The sequence below is a fragment of the Phyllostomus discolor genome, chromosome 10, assembly GCF_004126475.2.
Source record: "Phyllostomus discolor isolate MPI-MPIP mPhyDis1 chromosome 10, mPhyDis1.pri.v3, whole genome shotgun sequence".
Classification (NCBI taxonomy): Eukaryota; Metazoa; Chordata; class Mammalia; order Chiroptera; family Phyllostomidae; genus Phyllostomus; species Phyllostomus discolor.
The window spans coordinates 9,990,552-10,009,607 of record NC_040912.2 but is presented as its reverse complement, the minus strand read 5'-3'; the positions used below and the strand labels follow the sequence as shown (position 1 = coordinate 10,009,607).

Sequence of the window (19,056 nt, the reverse complement as noted above, 5' to 3'; positions counted from 1 at the left end):
GAGGGGGCACTGGAGGCCGGGCAGCTCTGTACCCCCCGCCCCCGTCGTTCCCTCTGGGCCGGGAACCAGCAGGGGCAGGCCTGTGCTGAAGTATGCGGAAAGCAAGCATGTTTCTGTCGTGGTAACAAGTTAGACGTTCTCCAGTGAGGACTGCAGGGATTCGCTGCTCTCGTCCGTTAGGTAGCGTCCTGTTGCCGATCGATGAAAGCCATGCCCCGAGTTGGGCCCGTGGGTGCTGTTCAAAGTTAATACCAGGCCAGGAGTACACTGTGTCAACTGCCATGCTAGGAGCTCTCTCACAGATGTCTTCAGTGTTGTCTACCCAATGAAGCAAATGTTGTTATAATCCCATTGTAGAGAGGAGGAGAGCGAGGCTCACAGGTCCAGGAATATCAGCCCCGGTCGTCTTCCAGCCCAGGGTTGCTCGCTCTGTGTTTGGCACTCGGGCCCACTATTGTCGAGAAAGAGGACCGTAGTGGTGAAGGGGCGGAGGCTAGGGAGACTACACTTTGCCTTGGAGCATAGGAGAAAGGGATCCGGATACTTGGTTGCATGACACAGATGTCTAGCCCACTTAGAGGACGTTTCATAAGAACATGGTCTTGAAAGGTATGTGTTATTCAAGTGTAGTAATGAGTCAGGAAATGCACAGGCAGGCGGGAGCAGTGAGCTTTGCAGATGCACTTTGCAAAAGGGGTGCGGCCCCGCCTCCTGGGAGGAGCATTCCTTCTCCTCCTGGGTCCTGGTGGTTCTGCCTAGAGAAGGTTCTAGCAGCAGACCCCCCTCCACCCCAGGAGGCATGACGAGAGAGCTTTCTTTGGGTGGCTGCCAGAGACCTAAACAGCAGAAGCCTGCGTGCGCCCTCCCACTGTCCAGGTGCCTACTACATGCTTCCCAACCTGGACCCTACACCGGGTCAACCATGCAACACTTTGGTGAAAAGTGCCATCAGTGCAGGCTGACTTTGGCTCATCGGCAGTGCCCTTGCCTTGGAAAGTTACTCGGTTCTGGGAGCCTGCCAGGAGAGACTTATTAGACAGCTTCAAGGAAGTGCTACTGACTGAGATCTGGTTTAAATGAAAGCTTGTGATGGCGAGATTTCTGGCACATCCACCTTTGAGAAGAAGCTGGCTGAAGCCCAGTGCGTGCGTGTGCCACCAGTAAGCATGCACAGGCTGCAGGCTCCTAGAGGGTAGGGACCATGCCCAGCCTCCTGCCACCCACCCCATGGGCACTCACTACACACGTGGTGCCCAGCCTCAAGCCCCTTCTGGAGCGAGGCAGGACACCAATTCATTGCTCTATGTGAAATGTTGCCTGAAGTTGCATGAACTTACTAGAGGCCCCCTCCATCTGTAGCCTAACCTCTTGCTTCTCCATAAACTTAAATGCCGCGGGGCCGTGCTGATATTCCTGATGTGTGGTCTTCCCAGAAATCTCCAGTGCCGATGAGAGGCTGGAAGCGGTCCACGAAGTGCTGATGCTGCTGCCTCCCGCCCACTACGAGACCCTCCGGTACCTGATGATCCACCTCAAGAAGTAAGCTCACACCTCCTTGACACCTGCCCCAGCAGGGAATACTTTAGGAAAAGTCACAACCTTCCTCCCCACACCATGGAGCAGACAGCCACTCCCTCAATGTGAATGAGGCCGCCTTCTCCAGGCCAGCCCCATCCCCCATGGCTGGAACGTTCACTCCTGGGTTAGCGCTATGAAGCCGGGGAACATTAGGGCCCCCATGTCACATGGGAGGTCGCTGACACTTAGGGACCTCAAACAGCAGATGCAAAGGGGGGACGTGAGGCCAAGGTTGAAACCCAGGCAGTCTGATCCAGAGCCCACTGGTGGATGCTGCCTCCGTGTCTGCATCCCCTCCCTCCCACACCAGCCCAGCGCCCTGTGTTCCGTTCTCCCACGGCTGCTGCTCACGCCCCAGCCCCAGACTCCTGAGACTGCCTTCCCTCTGGGCAAGCCCATCCCCACCCTAACATCCTGTTTATCTGTCACCAAGGAACAAATTGCCCCAAAGCTGAGCGGCTTCAAACAAGGAGCATTTATTATCTCGCAGTCTCTGTGATCGGAAATCCAGAGGCAGCTCCGGTGGGTGCCTCTGGGTCAAGGTCCAGCATGAAGTGGCCGTCCAACTGACAGCCAGGCTGCAGCCTCATCTGAAGGCTCGACTGGGGGAACAGCCACTTCCACGCTCACTCACGTGGTGGTTGGCAGGATCCGGTTCCTCTGAGGTTGTTGGAGCATTGTGTGTGTGTGGTGGGGGGTCTCCCATTCTTGCCAACCGTCCTTTGGAGGCCACCCTCAAACCCTCAGCTGCCTGCCATGTGGCTCTCCCCACAGGCAGCTCACAGCGTGGCAGCTGGCTTCCCTTGCAGCAAGCAAGCACAAGCGCCCTATTGATTTTGCTACATTCTACTCACTAGACGCAGGCCGTAGGGAAGGAGGTACATAAGGGTATGAGTTCCAGGAGGCGGGGATCACTGGGGTACATCTCAGGTGGGGTGTCAGCCACAGAGGATGGCAGAGAATACCTGCCTGAGAGTGCATGCATAGATGGACACATCTCCGTGTTCCAAGCCGCCAGCAGCTCCGGGTCCTGGCCCGAGGGGACCTCTTCCCTTTCCCACGCATATATAATGAGGGCAGTGCATTGGTCTTCGAGATGTTGGGTGGGTCAGGGCACGTCTGTGCACCTTCTTCTATGTTTTCACAAGATAAAACAGACCGAATGTTGTCTGTACGGACCAACTGTCAGGTCCTTTCAGCCAGTGAAAGGAAGCAAGTCGAGAATGCTCTCCAAACACTGGTTTCTCTCCCTGCGTGATACAACATAGAAATACTGTTGCTCGAATTCACTTTGGTTTAGCTCAGAAGATTTCTATTTTGACTAATTTATTGTATTTAAGAAGACAAAGTAATTTTTGGGTAAGTAATAGACTGAATGTCAGCCTGATTTTTAATTAGTTATTAATTATTTCTCTCAGTGTCCAGCAACTATTGTAGTTTGGAAGACAAAGTATCATTATCAGGGAAAAAAGCTGGCATGTCCCAGCTGAATTTTAAATGCCAATGATCTGGCGTTTTTACCTTGGAGGGTTTGCGGGCCCCACTGCTCGGCCAGGCGTGGCCCCTGACTTAATGGGGAGAGGTGAGCAATTCTAGTGAAGAATATCCATGTTCCTCCCTCCTTCTTCGCTGTGTGACATGAAAATATGCCAGCTGAGTGGGACCCTCCTAAATACTGCTAAGGGGCTCGTCTGAGTGGGCGCGGGGAGACCTAAACATGCCTCACCGTACTTTCTTCTTCTTTAAAGAGCCTACTCCCTTTTAGATCTATTACAAACATCCTAAAACCCACGTTTCCTAAAGCAAGAATCTGGACGATTGTCATTTTATTCCACTAGAAGGTATCCGGCCAACTTTGGAATCTGAATTTTATTCTTTAAGGCTTCGCCGTCCTTATCTGGAGGTTGAAATGATGGTTTTCAACTCCAACAATAATGACTGCTCCAGCCCCCATCCTATGGGAACTGGAACTAATGTCCAACTCCTTTCCTGTCTGGCTGCGTGCCAGCCCCCCCCATCCTGTGATAATGGCCTGGCTGTGCCTAAACTCGCGGCAGCCGCGTCCTACAAGTAGCCTTTCTCCTCCGGCCGTCCCCTGACAGCAGACGGGGAGCTGCCCTCCGCTTCCGGAAGACCGGAAGGAAGCAACAAGAGTGAAAAAGACTTCCTTCCCAGCCGAGACTGAAGTCTCTGTGCACTAGGGGCCTGCCCCTCCCGATCAGTGTTCTCTCAATGGCAGTCTCACGTGTATTTGGTAAAAGGGACTGATTTTCTCATGTTAAAGATTGGGTTTATACCAGATTCACTTAGTAATGCATTGGCACTGGCTGAGACAAGGTCCACAATCGAAAAAGAAAAATCAGAAAAGTGTCTTTTTTTTTTTAAAGATTTATTTATTTATTTTTAGAGAGGGAAGGGAGGGAGAAAGAGAGAGACAGAGAGAAACATCAATGTGCAGTTGCTGGGGGTTGTGGCCTGCAACCCAGGCATGTGCCCTGGCTGGGAATCGAACCTGCGACACTTTGGTTCGCAGCCCGAGCTCAATCCACTGAGCTACGCCAGCCAGGGCAGAAAAGTATCTTTTAAAAAATACTTTTCTGTGATTCTGATTCTCACTTTTCTTTCACAACGTCCCCCACCAGAGTAGTTCTTGTGGGCACAGGTGCACATAGCCAGCATGTCAATTTGCCCACCAGCCGATGCGATGTCTCTGTGTTTTGCAGGGTGACACAGAACGAAAAGGACAACTTCATGAATGCTGAAAACCTGGGGATCGTGTTTGGGCCCACCCTGATGCGGCCCCCCGAGGACAGCATGCTGACCACACTCCATGACATGCGGTACCAAAAGCTGATTGTGCAGATTTTAATAGAAAACGAAGATGTTTTGTTTTAATCCACCAGGGAGATGAGCCGAAGAGCCCCAGCCCCACAGAAGTTCAGAAGGCTAAAGGAATAAAAACTTCTCTCGCACTTGATGTGTTTTCCAAACAAGTGACAGAATTTCCTGGCCCGGAGTGGATGGCCAGGTCGCCACTGTGTCTCATAGACACTCGCCGCCTCCACCTGGGGTCAAGGGCGAGGGTAAGAAAAAGCGCTCCCCTGGGGTTTTGCTGTGCCTCGTATGTATGTCTGTTTTGCTGGAAGAGTGATTAATAAATCTTTCTTTAACTTATTAAAAAAAACAACAGTGTAGACCTTTAAACTGCAGTCTTATCGGTGATAAAAGGGAACTTAATTCACAGAGGTACTTGATACAGTTACACATTTCCCACTTACGAAAAGGAGACAATTCTATATGTTCAATGTTAAATGAAGCTTATATTGTAAAATGTATTTTTATTTTAGCTGCAAGAGTGTTACTTTATTTTAGCAAATAGAACTCAATGCAGTGCATTGATTATTGCCCTGTGTACCTTGTCCTGCCTTCTTGCTGTGGTCCCTGGGAGCGTTTACCGCGAATGCAGTATTATCCTGACATACCTCTGTCCTGACCAGTGCTTTTCGGTGAAGTTCCACCTGCCGCCTGTGTCCCCGCTTTTGACGGTTTTGGCTGGTAGGCACTGGCATTTTGCTATCGTGTGGTATATGTTTATAGCAACTGTAGAGTGGCCCGAGACGTCACCATTTTTCTTTCCACCAACGTTTTGTCAAATCCCAAAGTGTTTCTGGGATTGGCCATAGTCTTTTCTTATTATGTGTGTATGTCCCAGAATATGCAGAATATGGTCATTTTACATAAAATAATTTGGGAACACTAGCGGTATCTGGGTGGTATAAAAAGTTAGCATTTTTTTTCTCTGTTCTTTCGATGCCAGGTTGCATTTTTGCCACATTTCTGTATTTATAAAAAGCAAACATGCAGAATAACTGTTGATTTTTTTCATTTTTGTTTTATATGCAAGCCTATTTTTAAAAGAAAGAATGAATACGTTTGGTTTTGATGAATATGCATTCCTCTTTGATAAAAGCAGCTCTGTATGGATAATAGTTTAATATGATTTTATGACTACACTTCTGATCGGTTCCGTGTATCCTAGCATGAGCTTTTCACACCAAGATTTCTATATTTTGTAACATAGGTAAAATATTTAAAACATCAAAAGCTGTAAATCGAGATTTCTTTTTTCTTCAGTCCAGCTGCAAGGTCTTCCCCCCCACCTGTCTGAGACGATTTAGGTAACTACTCACTAGTCTTGTTCTGGAGTGACCAGAAGAAAAGTCCCGGGTGACGAGGGGGCTCAAAGGAGACACAGCACAATTGTCCCGAGGGTCCCAGGGCTCTGCGGATGGACGCCATGGGCACGCGGGGGTCACAGTGCATCTGCCCGGTCCCTGCTGGGAGGGCTCCCCCCAGCTGTACAGGTTTGTTTGTCGTAGCTCACGTACTTCTTGATACTGTCAGAAATTATCTGGAAATGGTTTTATTTTGTGAAGTGAACGATACTTTGTAATTTATGATAGTGTACATGGAAGGAAAAGCATTAAATGTATTAAATTCTCCTGTCTATCATTTCGGAGTACGCATGAGGATCGGGGCTGGGCCGTGGCGGGGGTGAGGGTCATGAGGGTGATCTGGGCATGTTGCTCCCAGATGAACTTTGGCAATAAGGTGTCTATTCTCACCCAAACACGGTGAGAACTCAGACATCCCACTGAGACCCCAGCTCGCCGCCCCACTCCCTCCGCCAGCTTTCTCCTGCAGAGATGGCCCGCCTACACCTCCCGGTGTCATTTGTCATTCACTGTCGCATTTGTGTCATTCACTGAGAGATTTTGAGCAAACCACTCTAGGCCACTTGCAGGAGAGCAAAAGTTTTAGAGCTGGAAAGACTCAAGTTCAAATCCTAGCTCTGCCTGTTAGCCATTGCGTGCATATAACCTTGGAAATGTGTTTGCTCACCTGGAAAACCAGGGAAAATATTCTGGTTGTGATGTCTTAGAGGATATGATGATCTAAAGTAAGGGGACATGGTTATTTCTTACTGTCATCACTCATTTTAAGAGTGCTGGTTAGAAGGAGAAAGGATACACCGTGGGGGTGGGGAAGGAAGAAGCAGGAGACCACAAGGATTTGCCCCGGGGCAAATCTGAGTCCAGGTAATTACAGAGGGTATTGTAACAGGGCTCTAGCATGCCTAATGAGGTTCACCTGACTCCTGTTCTCAAACACAATGACAACACTTGATCCCCTGGAGCTTGCCTTAGTCTCAGGCCTGCTCCCCCAGGGCTACCTCCCCCACCCTCTGGCAGCCTGGCGTGGCTCCTCTTACCTGGCCTGAAATTCCTGCCATTGGAATAACTCTAGTCGGTGGACCTGAAGGCAGTCAGCGTTGTTTGCAGACACCCGCTGTTAAAGTGCCCAGCAGTGCAATGCGGGAGGCCCACCGGGGCAGGTGTTGGAGGTAGAAGGCCTTTGTCAGATATGCGATTTGCAAATATTTCCTCCCAGTCAGCAGCTTGTTTTCTTCAGAGCGGTAGTTGTGTCTTAGTCTCGATGAAGTTCAACCTAATCGTTTTTTCTTGTGCACATTGGGTTTTTAGCCATGTCTAAGGACCCTTCCCCTTAGTCCTGGGTCCTGAAGACATTCTCTGCTTTATTTATTCATTCTCTGTTTTATAATTTTACATGTAAAATCCACAACCCACTTTTAATTACAGACAGTAGATTATGTGTTGAGGGCAAGGTTACTTTGTGCCTTTGGAGGTCACGTTGTCTTGGGGGAGGCAAAGGGACTCTTTGGAATACGGGTGACAGGAGCTCCCAGGAGGACAGCTGTGTGCCAGGCACGGAGCCCCCGCCGTGGGGACTGGAACTGCGGCACCGAAGCGACAACCACATGGAGGCCCATGCCTTCTGCTGCTGCACCGTCAGGGTGAGCCGCCGAAATGTGCTCCATCACCGGGAAGGAGGGGACCCAAAACCCACCACCAGGTGTCCCCGGGGGGAGGCTGTGCAGCAGGGCACAGAGAGAGACCCGCAAGTACCGAAGGAGAAGAGGTCCAAGAGTGATCATTTTAGGGAAACCGAAATGGAATATATGGGTATATTCCTGATGTGACTGGACTCACAAAGAGTAAGAACCAAGAAGCCATTGGAAGGTGTACAAAGATTTAGAAATAAGAACACAGGTAAGCAAATTAAAAGTGGACCATTATTAACTGCAGGAAAAGACCAAAAAAAAAAAAACCCTAGGAAGGCAAAAATAATTATTGGTACACTACAATGCGTAGCCCAAACAATACTGACATAGGCACAGTAATATGAGCACAGAATGGTCGATTAAACACAGGCTACAACAGAACACCAGTGGGAATATGGAGGAGGCGAAGCAGAAGGCGTAGGGGATGGGAGAACTGAGTCTGCAGACACAATAATGGGAAGTTAACAGAGAATGTCTGATAAATCCAAAGGAAGTGGGATACACGTGCTGTTTAGAATTCTGGAGTTGCCTTAATGCTGAGGATAGAAAAGCAAAACGGTTGAAAGTGGTTGGGGAGGACTGACGGGAGGAATATGGTAAGAAACCTCTGTGATTTGCTGGAAGCCCTGTAGTAACATTTGAGTTTTAAACCACATGCATATGTTATTTTTTAATAAGATAGAACCTAGTGTGGGGGGAGGAAGGAAGGGTGCCCTGTGGTCTCCGATAGCCGAGACATGCTGCTCCTGTCCCTCCTTCAGTCACGACTCAGGGGTACGGGACACAGGTTGTGTATTAAGGTTCCAGGAACTAATGGGACAGCATTAAACCTTGTTTCTTGGCCTGTGCCTGCACCGCAGTCTGCTGGTGACCTTACTTCCAAGGATTCTGTCTTATGATTTGTTAATCCTTTCTGGTAACATTGCTTTCAAGCTTAACTGAGCGTACTTCCTCCTCCGACGAGAGGTAATGCAATTTCAGTGCTGCGAGAGTAAAGTGCATTCTTGACTCCCATACAGAAAATTCTGCTTCATTCCGTCCGATTGTTAAGTGTGTTCCCGAGAAAAGCTGGACTCGTGGCACATGGTCGCCTGTGCAATGGTCTGGTATATGTTTACGTTACCGTCTTAGGGGGATAAAACCTGGATTCCACCAACAGTAATGACAGGGATCTTGAAGACCCTCTACCATTCCTTTCAAAAAGCACTTGCATGGGATGGATTTATGGAGTTTGTCCACAGAATTCTCCCACCCGGCCAATGAAAGACATCAGCCAAGGAGAGACTAATATTTACTGAGTGCCTATTATGTGTCAGGCACAGTGCTAGGGGCTTTAATAAATGTATTGTCTACTTTAACCTTGGCAACCGCCCACAGACGTAGATAGTATTTTCTTCACTTTACATTTAACGAAACCAGAGCCTCAAGCTATTAAGTGATTTCCCAAAGCCAAACAGTAATTCAAACCAACCATCAAGTCTTTTCACAAGAAATGTATATAATTACAATTCCCGGCATTAACGCGAGCTTTGACCGCCCTGGGATTCCACAGGGCTTTCGTGTAAGGTGGGGCAAGAGGAGGTTTACAGTTGTTTGCCCAGGGAAATAGTGCGAGAGTTAATAAATGATAATACGAGAAGAAACCCCGTTGCGTGTATTCCCAGGGGTAAGCTGGCCCTTGCCACTTCACCCTGCAACAGCCGTACCTGAGTCAGCATTGTTCTGGGGGGGGGGGGAGGGGGAGACCTTGGGAAACAATGACCTGATTAGTTTTTAAATTATGATTTCCTCCTTCGATGGAATAGCCTTGATACCAACACACATTTGGTGATCTAATAATTAACTAACAACCCACATGCGATTCAAACAGCAATATTAGAAGGACACTGTGTCAGAGACGGGGTAACTCAAACCCAATTGGAATAACTCCACCTCCAGGTCTCCTGACCTTGAGGAAGTGGTTCAGACTTTCTAAGAGAAAAGCGGAGGATTTTTAGCGTCTCCCTCTCCGGTCGCTCTGCCATTCCAACAGAGGAAAGGACCTTTCTTGGGAGGAAGCCCATACTAAACTGAGAAGTCCCTGGTAAGAATTTCTATCTTACCATTACCGTAAAAAGGATTATAGCCACGACAGAAGCAGGTCGTCTGACTAGGTAAATAAAGTCCCATTAAGTGAATCAACCCAAATGTTCTCTGACACAGTGTACAGTGAGAGATGTACCGCTGTTGGCACCGATTCGAGCTGTCTCCAAACTCTGGTGCACTCCCCCCCCCCCCCTGGCAGCCTGTGACACGGGACAGCAGCTGTTCCTGATGGATTTCCGACTACGTGAGTTTGACGCTAGCCTTGATGTAGGTGAGAAAACCGAAGATTTACTTCGTGCATCGTGTTACCCCACCATCAGGGATCCGCCTTCTACCGGACCTCGTGGCGTCATGAGCTCACACATCGACAACCCACAAACAAGAAAAATATAACCTGGCAAATGGAGCAGAACCGAGCCAACCCTTTGAAAAGGGAAATTAACAACTGCAGACGGCAGGTCACCTTTGAAAGGAGCTAGTTTACCCCGGCCCTGACCTGGAACCAGGTGACGAGCCAGAGAACATTACCTTGGATGGTTAAAGAATGACTTCTATTTACATCAATGATTTTCTAACAAACAATAAAGTTGAACTATCTTTGTTTCCTGAGGGAGTCAAGATGTGCTGTGGAGTCTTTTTTTTTTAATCCTCACCCAAGGATATGTTTTTATTGGTTTTGAGAGAGAGGGAGGGGGAAGGAGAGACGGCAATATGAGAAACATTAATCAGTTGCCTCCTGTATGTGCCCTGACTGGATGGGGATCGAACCCACAATCTTTTGGTGTACAGCATGATGCTCCAACCAACTGCACCACCTGCAAGGGCGTGCTGTGGTGTCTTGTTCCAAGATGGCATGTCCTGTAGATCATTCATTTATTCCCTCAGTAAAATGTTTAACAAAGTCACGGCAGCCATCCTCTGTGACTACATTACCCCTCCCCGTCCTCCACCACCCTGCCAATATCACAGCATAATGATGTTCTTCCAATACCGAAACAGCAAAAACAAACATTTGTCCGATAGTCTGGTCCACCTGCTGGGCTCACATCTCAGAATTAAAGGAAATGAAGCTATTCTTACAAGCAATGATGGATCAGGGTGTTATTTCACTGCCGCTTTCATTGCATTTCACTCTACAAGCCAATGCTAATACAAGTCAAAGCGTTCACACCTGTACATTGGACGGTCAGTCAGTCGACAATCCTGAAAGCTATTATTGCTGGGCAGCCAGCCAGGCCCTCCAGATTCAGGAGTGACACGTCCACGTGCTCTCGGGGAGACGTGCAGCCCAAGGGCCAGCTGGGTCCCTGGACTCTGAGACCAGTCCTCCTGGAGTCACGTGCGGGCTCGATGCTGGCTCTGAAGCTGGGTGACCTGGGGCAAGTGACTTACGTTTGTAATATCTCCGCTCCCTCATCTACAAGAATAATAGTGCCTGTTTCAGGGAGCTTCTAGGAGATTAAGTGAGTTAATATTTATAAAGCTATTAGAACTGTATGTGGTATATAGGAAATGTTGTGTAGCAAATAAATGGAAGACCATACTCTAATTCAGGGGACAAACACCACACCAAGCAAACAATTCATGATATAAAACGCACGCACCATTCCTGTCGGTGGCAGGCTAAATTATGTGGATGAAATCTCCCGCTGAAAACAATTGGGCCCCAAAACAACTTTAGTTTTGCTTGCTAGCCTCCTGGAGCAAAGAGGACAGAATTTTAAGCTGAGGGTTCCCCTCAAGGAGAGTGATGACTGGAAGATTCTTCTCCTGTTCAGTGTAGGCCCCAAAGGATCGGACCCTCAAGGTTACCACTGCTCAGAGGTACGGTACGCCTATGCCCCGCCCCCAGGCCTGCCCGGACAGGTAGGTTACCTGAGGACAGAAAAGAAGGGGGCGGGGCAGAGCAGGAAAGAACAAATGGGCTTGTCCACAGAGGCTGTGATGAAGGGCAGCTGCTCACAGGGGTTTCTTGTTTTCATCGTCCAAAAACATCCTCCAGCCATGGACTCGAGGTGGGTGGTCCTGTCTGGTAGTACTCCTAAGCTGTTCAAAATCCTTTCCAGATTAAATTACCTTTGTCTTGGGTCTTAGATTTTCCTACAAGTCATATTTTAAGAAAAATGAGGAGCATATAATAATATCCAAGAATACCAAGAAACGAGCCCACAAAGGGAGTAGCAACAGGGAGTGAGGAAGAGTCAGCTGGTGTGGACTGCATTTCGGGGAGGCCAATCAGCCCGGCTTATGTCAAGTGTAAAACTGAATAATTAGGGGTGGGGGGTGGGGAGGCAGAAAACCATACTTGAATGACAATAAAAAAAGTTTAAAAAACCTGAAATAATTAGTAGTACCTTGTAACTATAATTGTTGTACTTTTCAATATGCATTCATGTTACCCTGCCATGGTATAGAATGAGATGCTACAAAAAATGGATTCCAATTTCAGGCATGGGTGCTAAAACTTATATATAGTATTAGCCAATGATATATCAATAAAAAAGAAATTTTATAAACTCAATCCAACAACACTGATGTGAATACACAGAAAGGAGACACGAAATGTTAAATTAACAGTACCTTGGTGACTAGAGAGGAAGAGGCCATGGGGGTTACATATCTAATTTTCAGAGAATGGGAGAGTCCAGAACAGAAAGGGATGAAGGGAGAGAGGGGTGAAGGGAGAGGGGGAAGACAGGAAGGGAAGGGGAGGGGAGGGGAAGGGAGGGGAAGGGAAGGGAAGGGAAGGGAAGGGAAGGGAAGGGGAGGGTGGGGAGGGGAGGGGAGGGGAGGGGAGGGAAGGGTGAGGATGACAGGAGTAAATATGAAAATGGGGCAAAAAGAATAAAAGGACTAACACCCAAATATTGATCACAGTTACACAGTACTAGGTCTACTAGCATTGCAAATGCCAAATATAACCTCTAAAGTTTTTATTTTAATTTCTAGTATGTAAGCCCTGCTCTCTAGAAATTCATTCCACATTGTTGAGTGTAATCCTTTATTCCCCTTGAAGGGTCACCTGAAAAAGAAACAATCTAAAAAACAAAAAAGAAAAGAAAAAGAAAAAGTATCTTTACTCAAACCATCAATACGTTTTTGAAAGACAGAAAATGACAAAAAATGAAATCTTATTAAGAAATATAAGCACTGCCCAGTATGAGCAAATTCTGTAACACGAAAAGTCGCCTACTACCCACTGGACGGGTGAGTCAACCCGAAATGTGTCTGCAGTGTAGAGGCCCAGCTCGCCGACCCTGAAGTGCAGGCCCAGCCCGCAGCATCTTATGCAGCCCGGCAGTGGGGCTCCCGGCTCCACAGAAACAGAAGACAACTCTGTCTGTTGGACACTGACCCTCTTTGTGTGGCTATAACTCAGACTGTATCAAGAAGGATTTCTTTTTCTGCGACAGTGAGAGAAAACTGTGTTTAAATCCGTCTCTCATAGAAGTACGTGTTATCTCACTGAACTAGTAGTGTGGACACTCTTTCAGGTGCTTATCGGTGTCATCAAGGACCTGGGCCCTTCTCTCACTTCCATGCCGTCATCCCCAGCATACTGGTTTTTATTCCCAGGTCTGTTGCCTCCCAGTTGCAGCCCCAGGCATCACGACCTCATCCTGTGCTTAAATGTAAGACTCAAGGGTAGAGCAAAGGATGTTCTCTTAGAAGGTCCTGCCTTTTATCCGGGGAGGAAACATTTCCACAAGTCTTCTCTGTAGCCCCAGACGTCAGAACTGGAGCACACGGATGCTCCTGGTCACCAGGAAGGCTACGAGAGGGTTTCCCTTTTAAGCCTGTAGTTAAAGTCTGTTTGTATAAAGTAAGTGAAATAGTGCCCTGTGGTTTCTGCCTCCAGAATCTCTTTTGCACACATCCAATTCCCTTCGCCTCACTAGTGACACCACTCTAACACAAGCCGTCGAAATATCCCACCGAACCACCCCCCACAGTCCCTACCTGCTTTCCCTGCAGGCCCTTCCTGTCCCTTCTACCATCCACTCTTGACAACTACAGTGCTGTTTTCCGTGCAAATCTTATCATGGCATTCCCTCTTCGGTGGACTATGGGAACACCTCTTAGCGTGAGTGACCAGGTCCTGAATGGCCTGGTCACAACACCCCCCTTTCCAGCTTCATATCCTGCAGAGCTTGAGTTCACCCTGTCCACTCAGGTGCACTCCGGGCCTTTTCAATGCTCCTTGGAAACCCTAAGCTCCTGCACACCTCGAGGTTCCCGCATATGCTGTTCCCTCTGTCTGGAACGCTCACCCATCCTCTACCTCCCCAGTCCCTTCTGCCTGGTTTTTCTTTTGCGTTCCTGTCATCATTTAAATTTTATTGCATGCAAGGCTTATTGGGAAGGTGTTTTCGTTAGGTTAACACAACACAACATAAATATCAAATTTGTTCACTATAAATAGGAGGGGTGGGAGAAAATGAATGTTTTTTGTTTCAGCAGTTAGTAGGTGATCATTTATTAAGGAAACACTGGCCCCTTTGTTAAGTCTCGCTAGATGAGGAGCCAGCCCTTTGGCAATACTAATTTTTTTTCCTTAAATGTCTTTTCCTTCAGCCATTGGGTCAACAATGCAGCCACCCAGCTCCACAACTTCCTAGGGTGACGATGCCTTCCTCCTTGGTCCACTGACATCTTCTGTACAAAGACAGCACTAGGGTGACTCGGCCCGTCCTTCCCTCACAGCTGGTGGCCCGTCTCTGCTCAGTCCCAGCATTCGCATCAGATTCTGACTCCCTAAAATGAGTCTCAATAATATATGGAAATGTATCACTTTCAAATACACATCGTGGTGCTTGTCAAAGATGCAAGGAGGCTAAACTAAGCAGTTAACCATATATTCATATTTTTATCATATATCATGCGTTGAAATGCTCTACATAAATTTCTTTCTACTACTTCTGTCTTTTACTACCTTTATGCTTCAGGAAGTCCCCAGCACAGAGATGCTCAGCCATCATTGCCCCATGCTCATCCTTCAGAGGAATTATACATGAGCTCAAGTCAAAATAGTTCTTTGAAAACAAACAAACAAAAAAAAAAAACCCAGAGCATCCTGGAAGATGAAGCAGACTGCACCTCTCCCTTCTTTAGTGAAAATGCACTAAAGCCTCTTGAACTTTGACTATTTCAGAGTAGCACCCCCCGGCTGGCCATACATGCCAGGTGGGGTGGCTGTGCTCTGGAGGAGACCTGAGGGAAGTCACATTCTCAGGTAGTGTCTTTAAAAGCCCAAGGCAAGCAGGTTGTGACCCTGGGAGCTAGAGTCAGACTTCCTGGGTTCAGATCTAATTCTGCCTCTTACCAGCCTTGCGACCCTGGGCAACCACTGGAGCTTCCCGGGAAGGGTCTCCTTGCCAGTCAAGTGAGGATAATAATAGTACCTGCCCCCTAGGGTTGCTGTGAGTAATAAGTGAGTTCATCCACAGAAGCGCTTGGAACAGCGCCTGCTGGCACACAGCGAACTCGTTAATATCACGGCCTTTCAACTAAGAGCGCTTCAGACTGCAACATTCTGCCCTGATATGAAGCAGCTCCAAGGAGTTAACGAAACTCAAGATCGCAGCTGAGTGGCCATGGTTGGGGACCCGGAGAAGAAGGGGAAACAGAAATCAGGACAGGGGAGGAGGGAGAGCTGCAGTGACATTTATCCACCGGAGCCCACCTACGGCCACGGTCTCCCGGCCTCCGTTTCTCCTCGCAGACACAGTCGGACCCGCGAGCAGAGCGCAGCACAGCCGTTCTCCAATCAGACACCGCAAAGCTGGCGCCACGCCTGCGACCTGGTCCAATCTCGTCGTTCGGAGGGCGGAAACGCAAAGTTCCTACCTGCACCTGTGGCCGCGGTGGCTGCCTCCCGGGTTACCCCACCCCTTCACCGCCTGGGGTTCAGGTTTCTCCAATCGCTTGGCGAATGACCAGCAGGTGGGCAGATGTCTTTTCCCGCGTGGCCTGCCGCGTAGGAAGAGTCAAAGCATCAAAGTGAGCGGCTGAGATCCCATTTCCTGGCGGCTCCCAGGCGGCGCTGGCAGGGGAGAGGGACGCTCCCGGGAGTGAACGGCCACTCACCGAGAGCGCAGCCCTGGGTATTCTCCACCTGGGGCACCGAGCCCAGCCCCTCCGGCTGGAGCCCGCCACACTGCGAGCCCGGGGCCCCCGCTGCAGCCGGCAGAAGTTGGAGACAACCAGCAGCAATCGGCTTAGCCGGACTGCTGGCATACCTTCCAGAAAGAAGCCGACCTTCCCAGGACCGCGCGGAGGGACACCGCACGGGCTTCCAGGTTGTCCCGAGCGCGCCCCTTTCGCGTTCTCGCTGGCCAGCGGGGTGCAGGTCAGACGCGGATCCGCAGGGAGCAGAGCAGGTGAGCGATCCGGTTGGTTCTACAACCGCCCAGACCGAGCCTGTTCGGGGGTGTCACCCTGAGGGGTGGGGGGCTCCCCCACCCCCGTGCTCCAGGAGAATTTGCGAGCTACAGGCGCTCCGTGTAACTCAGTAATTTGCAAACTTTTCTTTGAGAAATTCAGGCAAAGCCCTTCTGTGCACACAAGTTGACTGCGGAGAAGCGTAGGGTAGAAGGCAGCAGGCAGCAGCATCGGGACACCCCGCCACCACCAGCAGTGAATAACTTGGGGGTGCTTTTCCATCCGTGGAGGGAGCAGGATGTTTGCACAGCCAACGACAAACTGCCTGAGGGTGTGGGTACGGAAAGAACTTTTGGCCATTTTTTCCCTATTGTTTTCAAGTCGCTGCTGGAGTGTGCCCTCGGGGCGTCCTGAGGAGGAGGCGGTGCCAGGGTCTCTGCTCGCCGCGAAGGCCGGGCCGGCCGTCACGCCGCCTGGCGTAGGCGCTCAGACTTTTTCTCCTGGGTTCTGGGACCAAACCTCCAGCAGCAAAGTCGGCTGAAGTTTCGCAGCGCACAGGCAAATCCCGGGAACGCTGGGCGCGTGGGGTGGGAAGGAGCCGCAGCGCTAGCTGTGCGTTCTTGGAGGTAGTGCCCGACAGACCCAGCACAGAGAGTGGGCAGGGGACTCTGGCTGCCGAGATTATTAGGACCCCAAGTGCTGATAGCACCCTTGTCGCTCCCTAGAGCGCGCTTTTTAAAGCTGGGGAGACGCAAATTGGTTTAGAGCTCCTGGGCGCTTTCTCCTTGCAGGAGGGAATTGCGCAAGGGAGAGAACAGAAGCCTTTAATTTGTAACTAAAATTCTCCAGACTTAGTTGCTTAGTGTAAACAGACTTGGGGCAGACTTTAACGCAGAACTAAGGGGAGAGGACATTTGCCGCTTGGCCTCGTCGCAACCACCCTCCGGGGGTGGCTTCGAAGAGATGCAAGATTGGTCTCTGGGGGATAGAAGGAAGAACAGGCTGGCGGGTTCCCAGGGGAGTTAAGTCTAGTCACACTCCTCGGAAAGTCACGAGACAGAAGTTATGTCGAAAGCAGAGTTTTTGTTTTCATTTGGTAAACGCAGAATTTAAAGGAAACAAAATAAAACACCATGAGCTTGCCCCTCACTCTGCCTGGGTTGTAAAGTTCCCTGAAGAATCAGATCGAAAAGGATCCCGGGACAGAAGCCGGTGGAGCAAAAACCTCGGCCAGGCATCTGATATTCATTGGTTACCTACAGGGGCACGCACTTGCTTCTGCTCCCCCTCCCTTCCAGGTGCTCACCAAAGGTCCCAGGGCCGTTCTGGACCCGGTGGGTCACCTTGGGGCATCCGCCCACAATCAGGCCGAGTGACAGGACAGGCCATTTGCCCTCTCAGACCCAGCTAATCCAGATGCCTTGGAACATCCCCAGGGTGGCCCTCGGGGGCTGACCACCGCCGTTCTGTCTGCAGTTGAGGCCAAGGAGTGCCAAGACTTGGTCTTGTGACCAGACGGTGGCGCCCTGGGGGCCACTCATCTGCCTGCGTCCTTGCGGGCGCCGGGGTGCCTTTTGAGGGCTGCGTATCTCTGGGTTCCCTGCTCCGAGCGCTAAGACCTCGGGGGATCCGATGTCGCCCCGAGAGCGAAAGAGAAGAAAAGGGATTGAGGGGTCGGAGGCAAGAGTTCGACAAACCCAGTAACCAAGTTCTGTTTTCTTCCCCAGCGCAGACCCCCGCCTGGGATCCCACCCAGCTGTCTGGTTGCGTGAAGCGGAGAAGGAACAGAGGGGACGCCGGAGACCACCAAGACAGAGAGACTGCTGCGAACCAGGCCCTTTCCCACGCGCGGCGTCCAAGGTCCTTCAGCGGTGGGCCATGGCCGACAGCAGTGCCACGGGCAGCTCTGGCCCTTGGTGGAAATCGCTAACGAACAGCAGGAAGAAAAGCAAGGACGCCACAGCCGGGATGCAGCCTCCAGCCCAGCCTGCCCCCGGGGAGCCCGCACCACCGGCACGGCCAGCACCGCCTGCACCGCCGAGCCCAGACTGGACTAACAGCTCCCAGGAGAATCAACACCCCAATCTCCTCTCAAGCACCGGGGAGCCCCACAAGCCAGACAAGTTCTGCGTAGAGAAATCAGGCCACAGCCGCCGCAACTTGAAGATCTCGCGCTCTGGGCGCTTTAAGGAGAAGAGGAAAGTTCGCGCCACTCTGCTCCCGGAGGGAGTCAGGTCCCAGGAGGAGGCAGGCTTCCCTGGTGACCCCCAGGACGACAAGCAGTAACCAGAGCTGACTGTCTCTCTTCCCACCATGCCTCCCAACCCCCAGTTCTAAACCCAAGAATTCTGGCCTGCCCCTGCACTGGGGGCCTCATCCCACCAGACTCAGCCTATCCACCCAAGGCCTCTGCGATTTCATTTTCCTGGAAATGGGAGTGTAAATTGAGTTGATAATATTTCATGACTCAAGGATGCATGAAATATTTATTTGCAGTAAGAGAAGACACCCGCCACGGAGAAAGTTGGCATAATTATTATCTTCAAAAAGCTATTCTGTGGCCTCCACTCCTTGAGTCACCAGTGGGCATGACAGAGGCGCTTCTCCAAGAAATGGGAGCTCACCTGGGGTGGGGCAGCCCCTCCAGAGGAAGCCAGGCCCTGATTAAGAACTTGCTGTCGGGGAGCGATCACAGCGCTGTTTTTAATGCCTGAGAAATGCACTTTAGGAATACTGCTGTAGACTCACAGCTTGAGGGAGGGGACGGGAGAGAGCTGGACGCGTTCTAAGCAGAAGCATGTGAAGTCGGGCAAGATGGCGTTGAATGTTGACCTACAAAACTGTCCTGCCTGTTTTAGTGTAGACTATTAAAACTGTTGCACCGTAAGACTTAAGGTGACTTTTGTACTTTTTCCATTGCAAGACTGAAGCCCATTGTACTTAAAAGCAGGCCTGCAAAGTCCCAGGGAACAGAATTAATCATTTGCCACACAGTGTACTAACAGCTACTCTCGGGGAGCTGCAGGGAGGATGTTTCTGGAAACCAGCAACACCCAGAGTGGAACCCTGTAGCTGCATATCCCTGTTTA

General features: G+C 50.0%; 2 protein-coding genes across 5 annotated transcripts in view; both read left to right on the top strand.

Moving 5' to 3' along the window:
* The window catches only part of CHN2 (chimerin 2), a 256,940-nt gene extending 250,850 nt beyond the window's left edge, over nt 1-6,090 (top strand). For both annotated transcript variants that reach the window (XM_028525720.2, XM_036010453.1), the window contains 2 exons: nt 1,434-1,539; nt 4,302-6,090. In XM_028525720.2, the coding sequence (XP_028381521.1) occupies nt 1,434-1,539; nt 4,302-4,473 (278 nt within the window). In that variant the 3' untranslated portion in view covers nt 4,474-6,090. The remainder of the gene's footprint in view (nt 1-1,433; nt 1,540-4,301) is intronic.
* A 9,504-nt stretch (nt 6,091-15,594) lies between these two features.
* On the top strand, nt 15,595-18,856 carry PRR15 (proline rich 15). 3 transcript variants are annotated; one of them, XM_036010451.1, is made up of 2 exons: nt 15,595-15,966; nt 17,695-18,856. In XM_036010451.1, the coding sequence occupies exon 2, from the start codon at nt 17,846-17,848 to the stop codon at nt 18,251-18,253; it is 408 nt and encodes a 135-aa protein (XP_035866344.1). In that variant the 5' UTR covers nt 15,595-15,966; nt 17,695-17,845; the 3' UTR covers nt 18,254-18,856. The 3 variants fall into 3 exon arrangements, with proteins under 3 accessions (XP_035866344.1, XP_035866345.1, XP_028381847.1); XM_036010452.1 differs by having other exon boundaries at nt 15,810-15,935; XM_028526046.2 differs by lacking the exon at nt 15,595-15,966 and having other exon boundaries at nt 17,705-17,770; nt 17,809-18,856.
* Nucleotides 18,857-19,056: the final 200 nt, after the last annotated feature.

Bases quoted from the DNA above. Each gene is read 5' to 3' on its own strand.
- PRR15 (XM_036010451.1), top strand. From the start codon at position 17,846: ATGGCCGACAGCAGTGCCACGGGCAGCTCTGGCCCTTGGTGGAAATCG.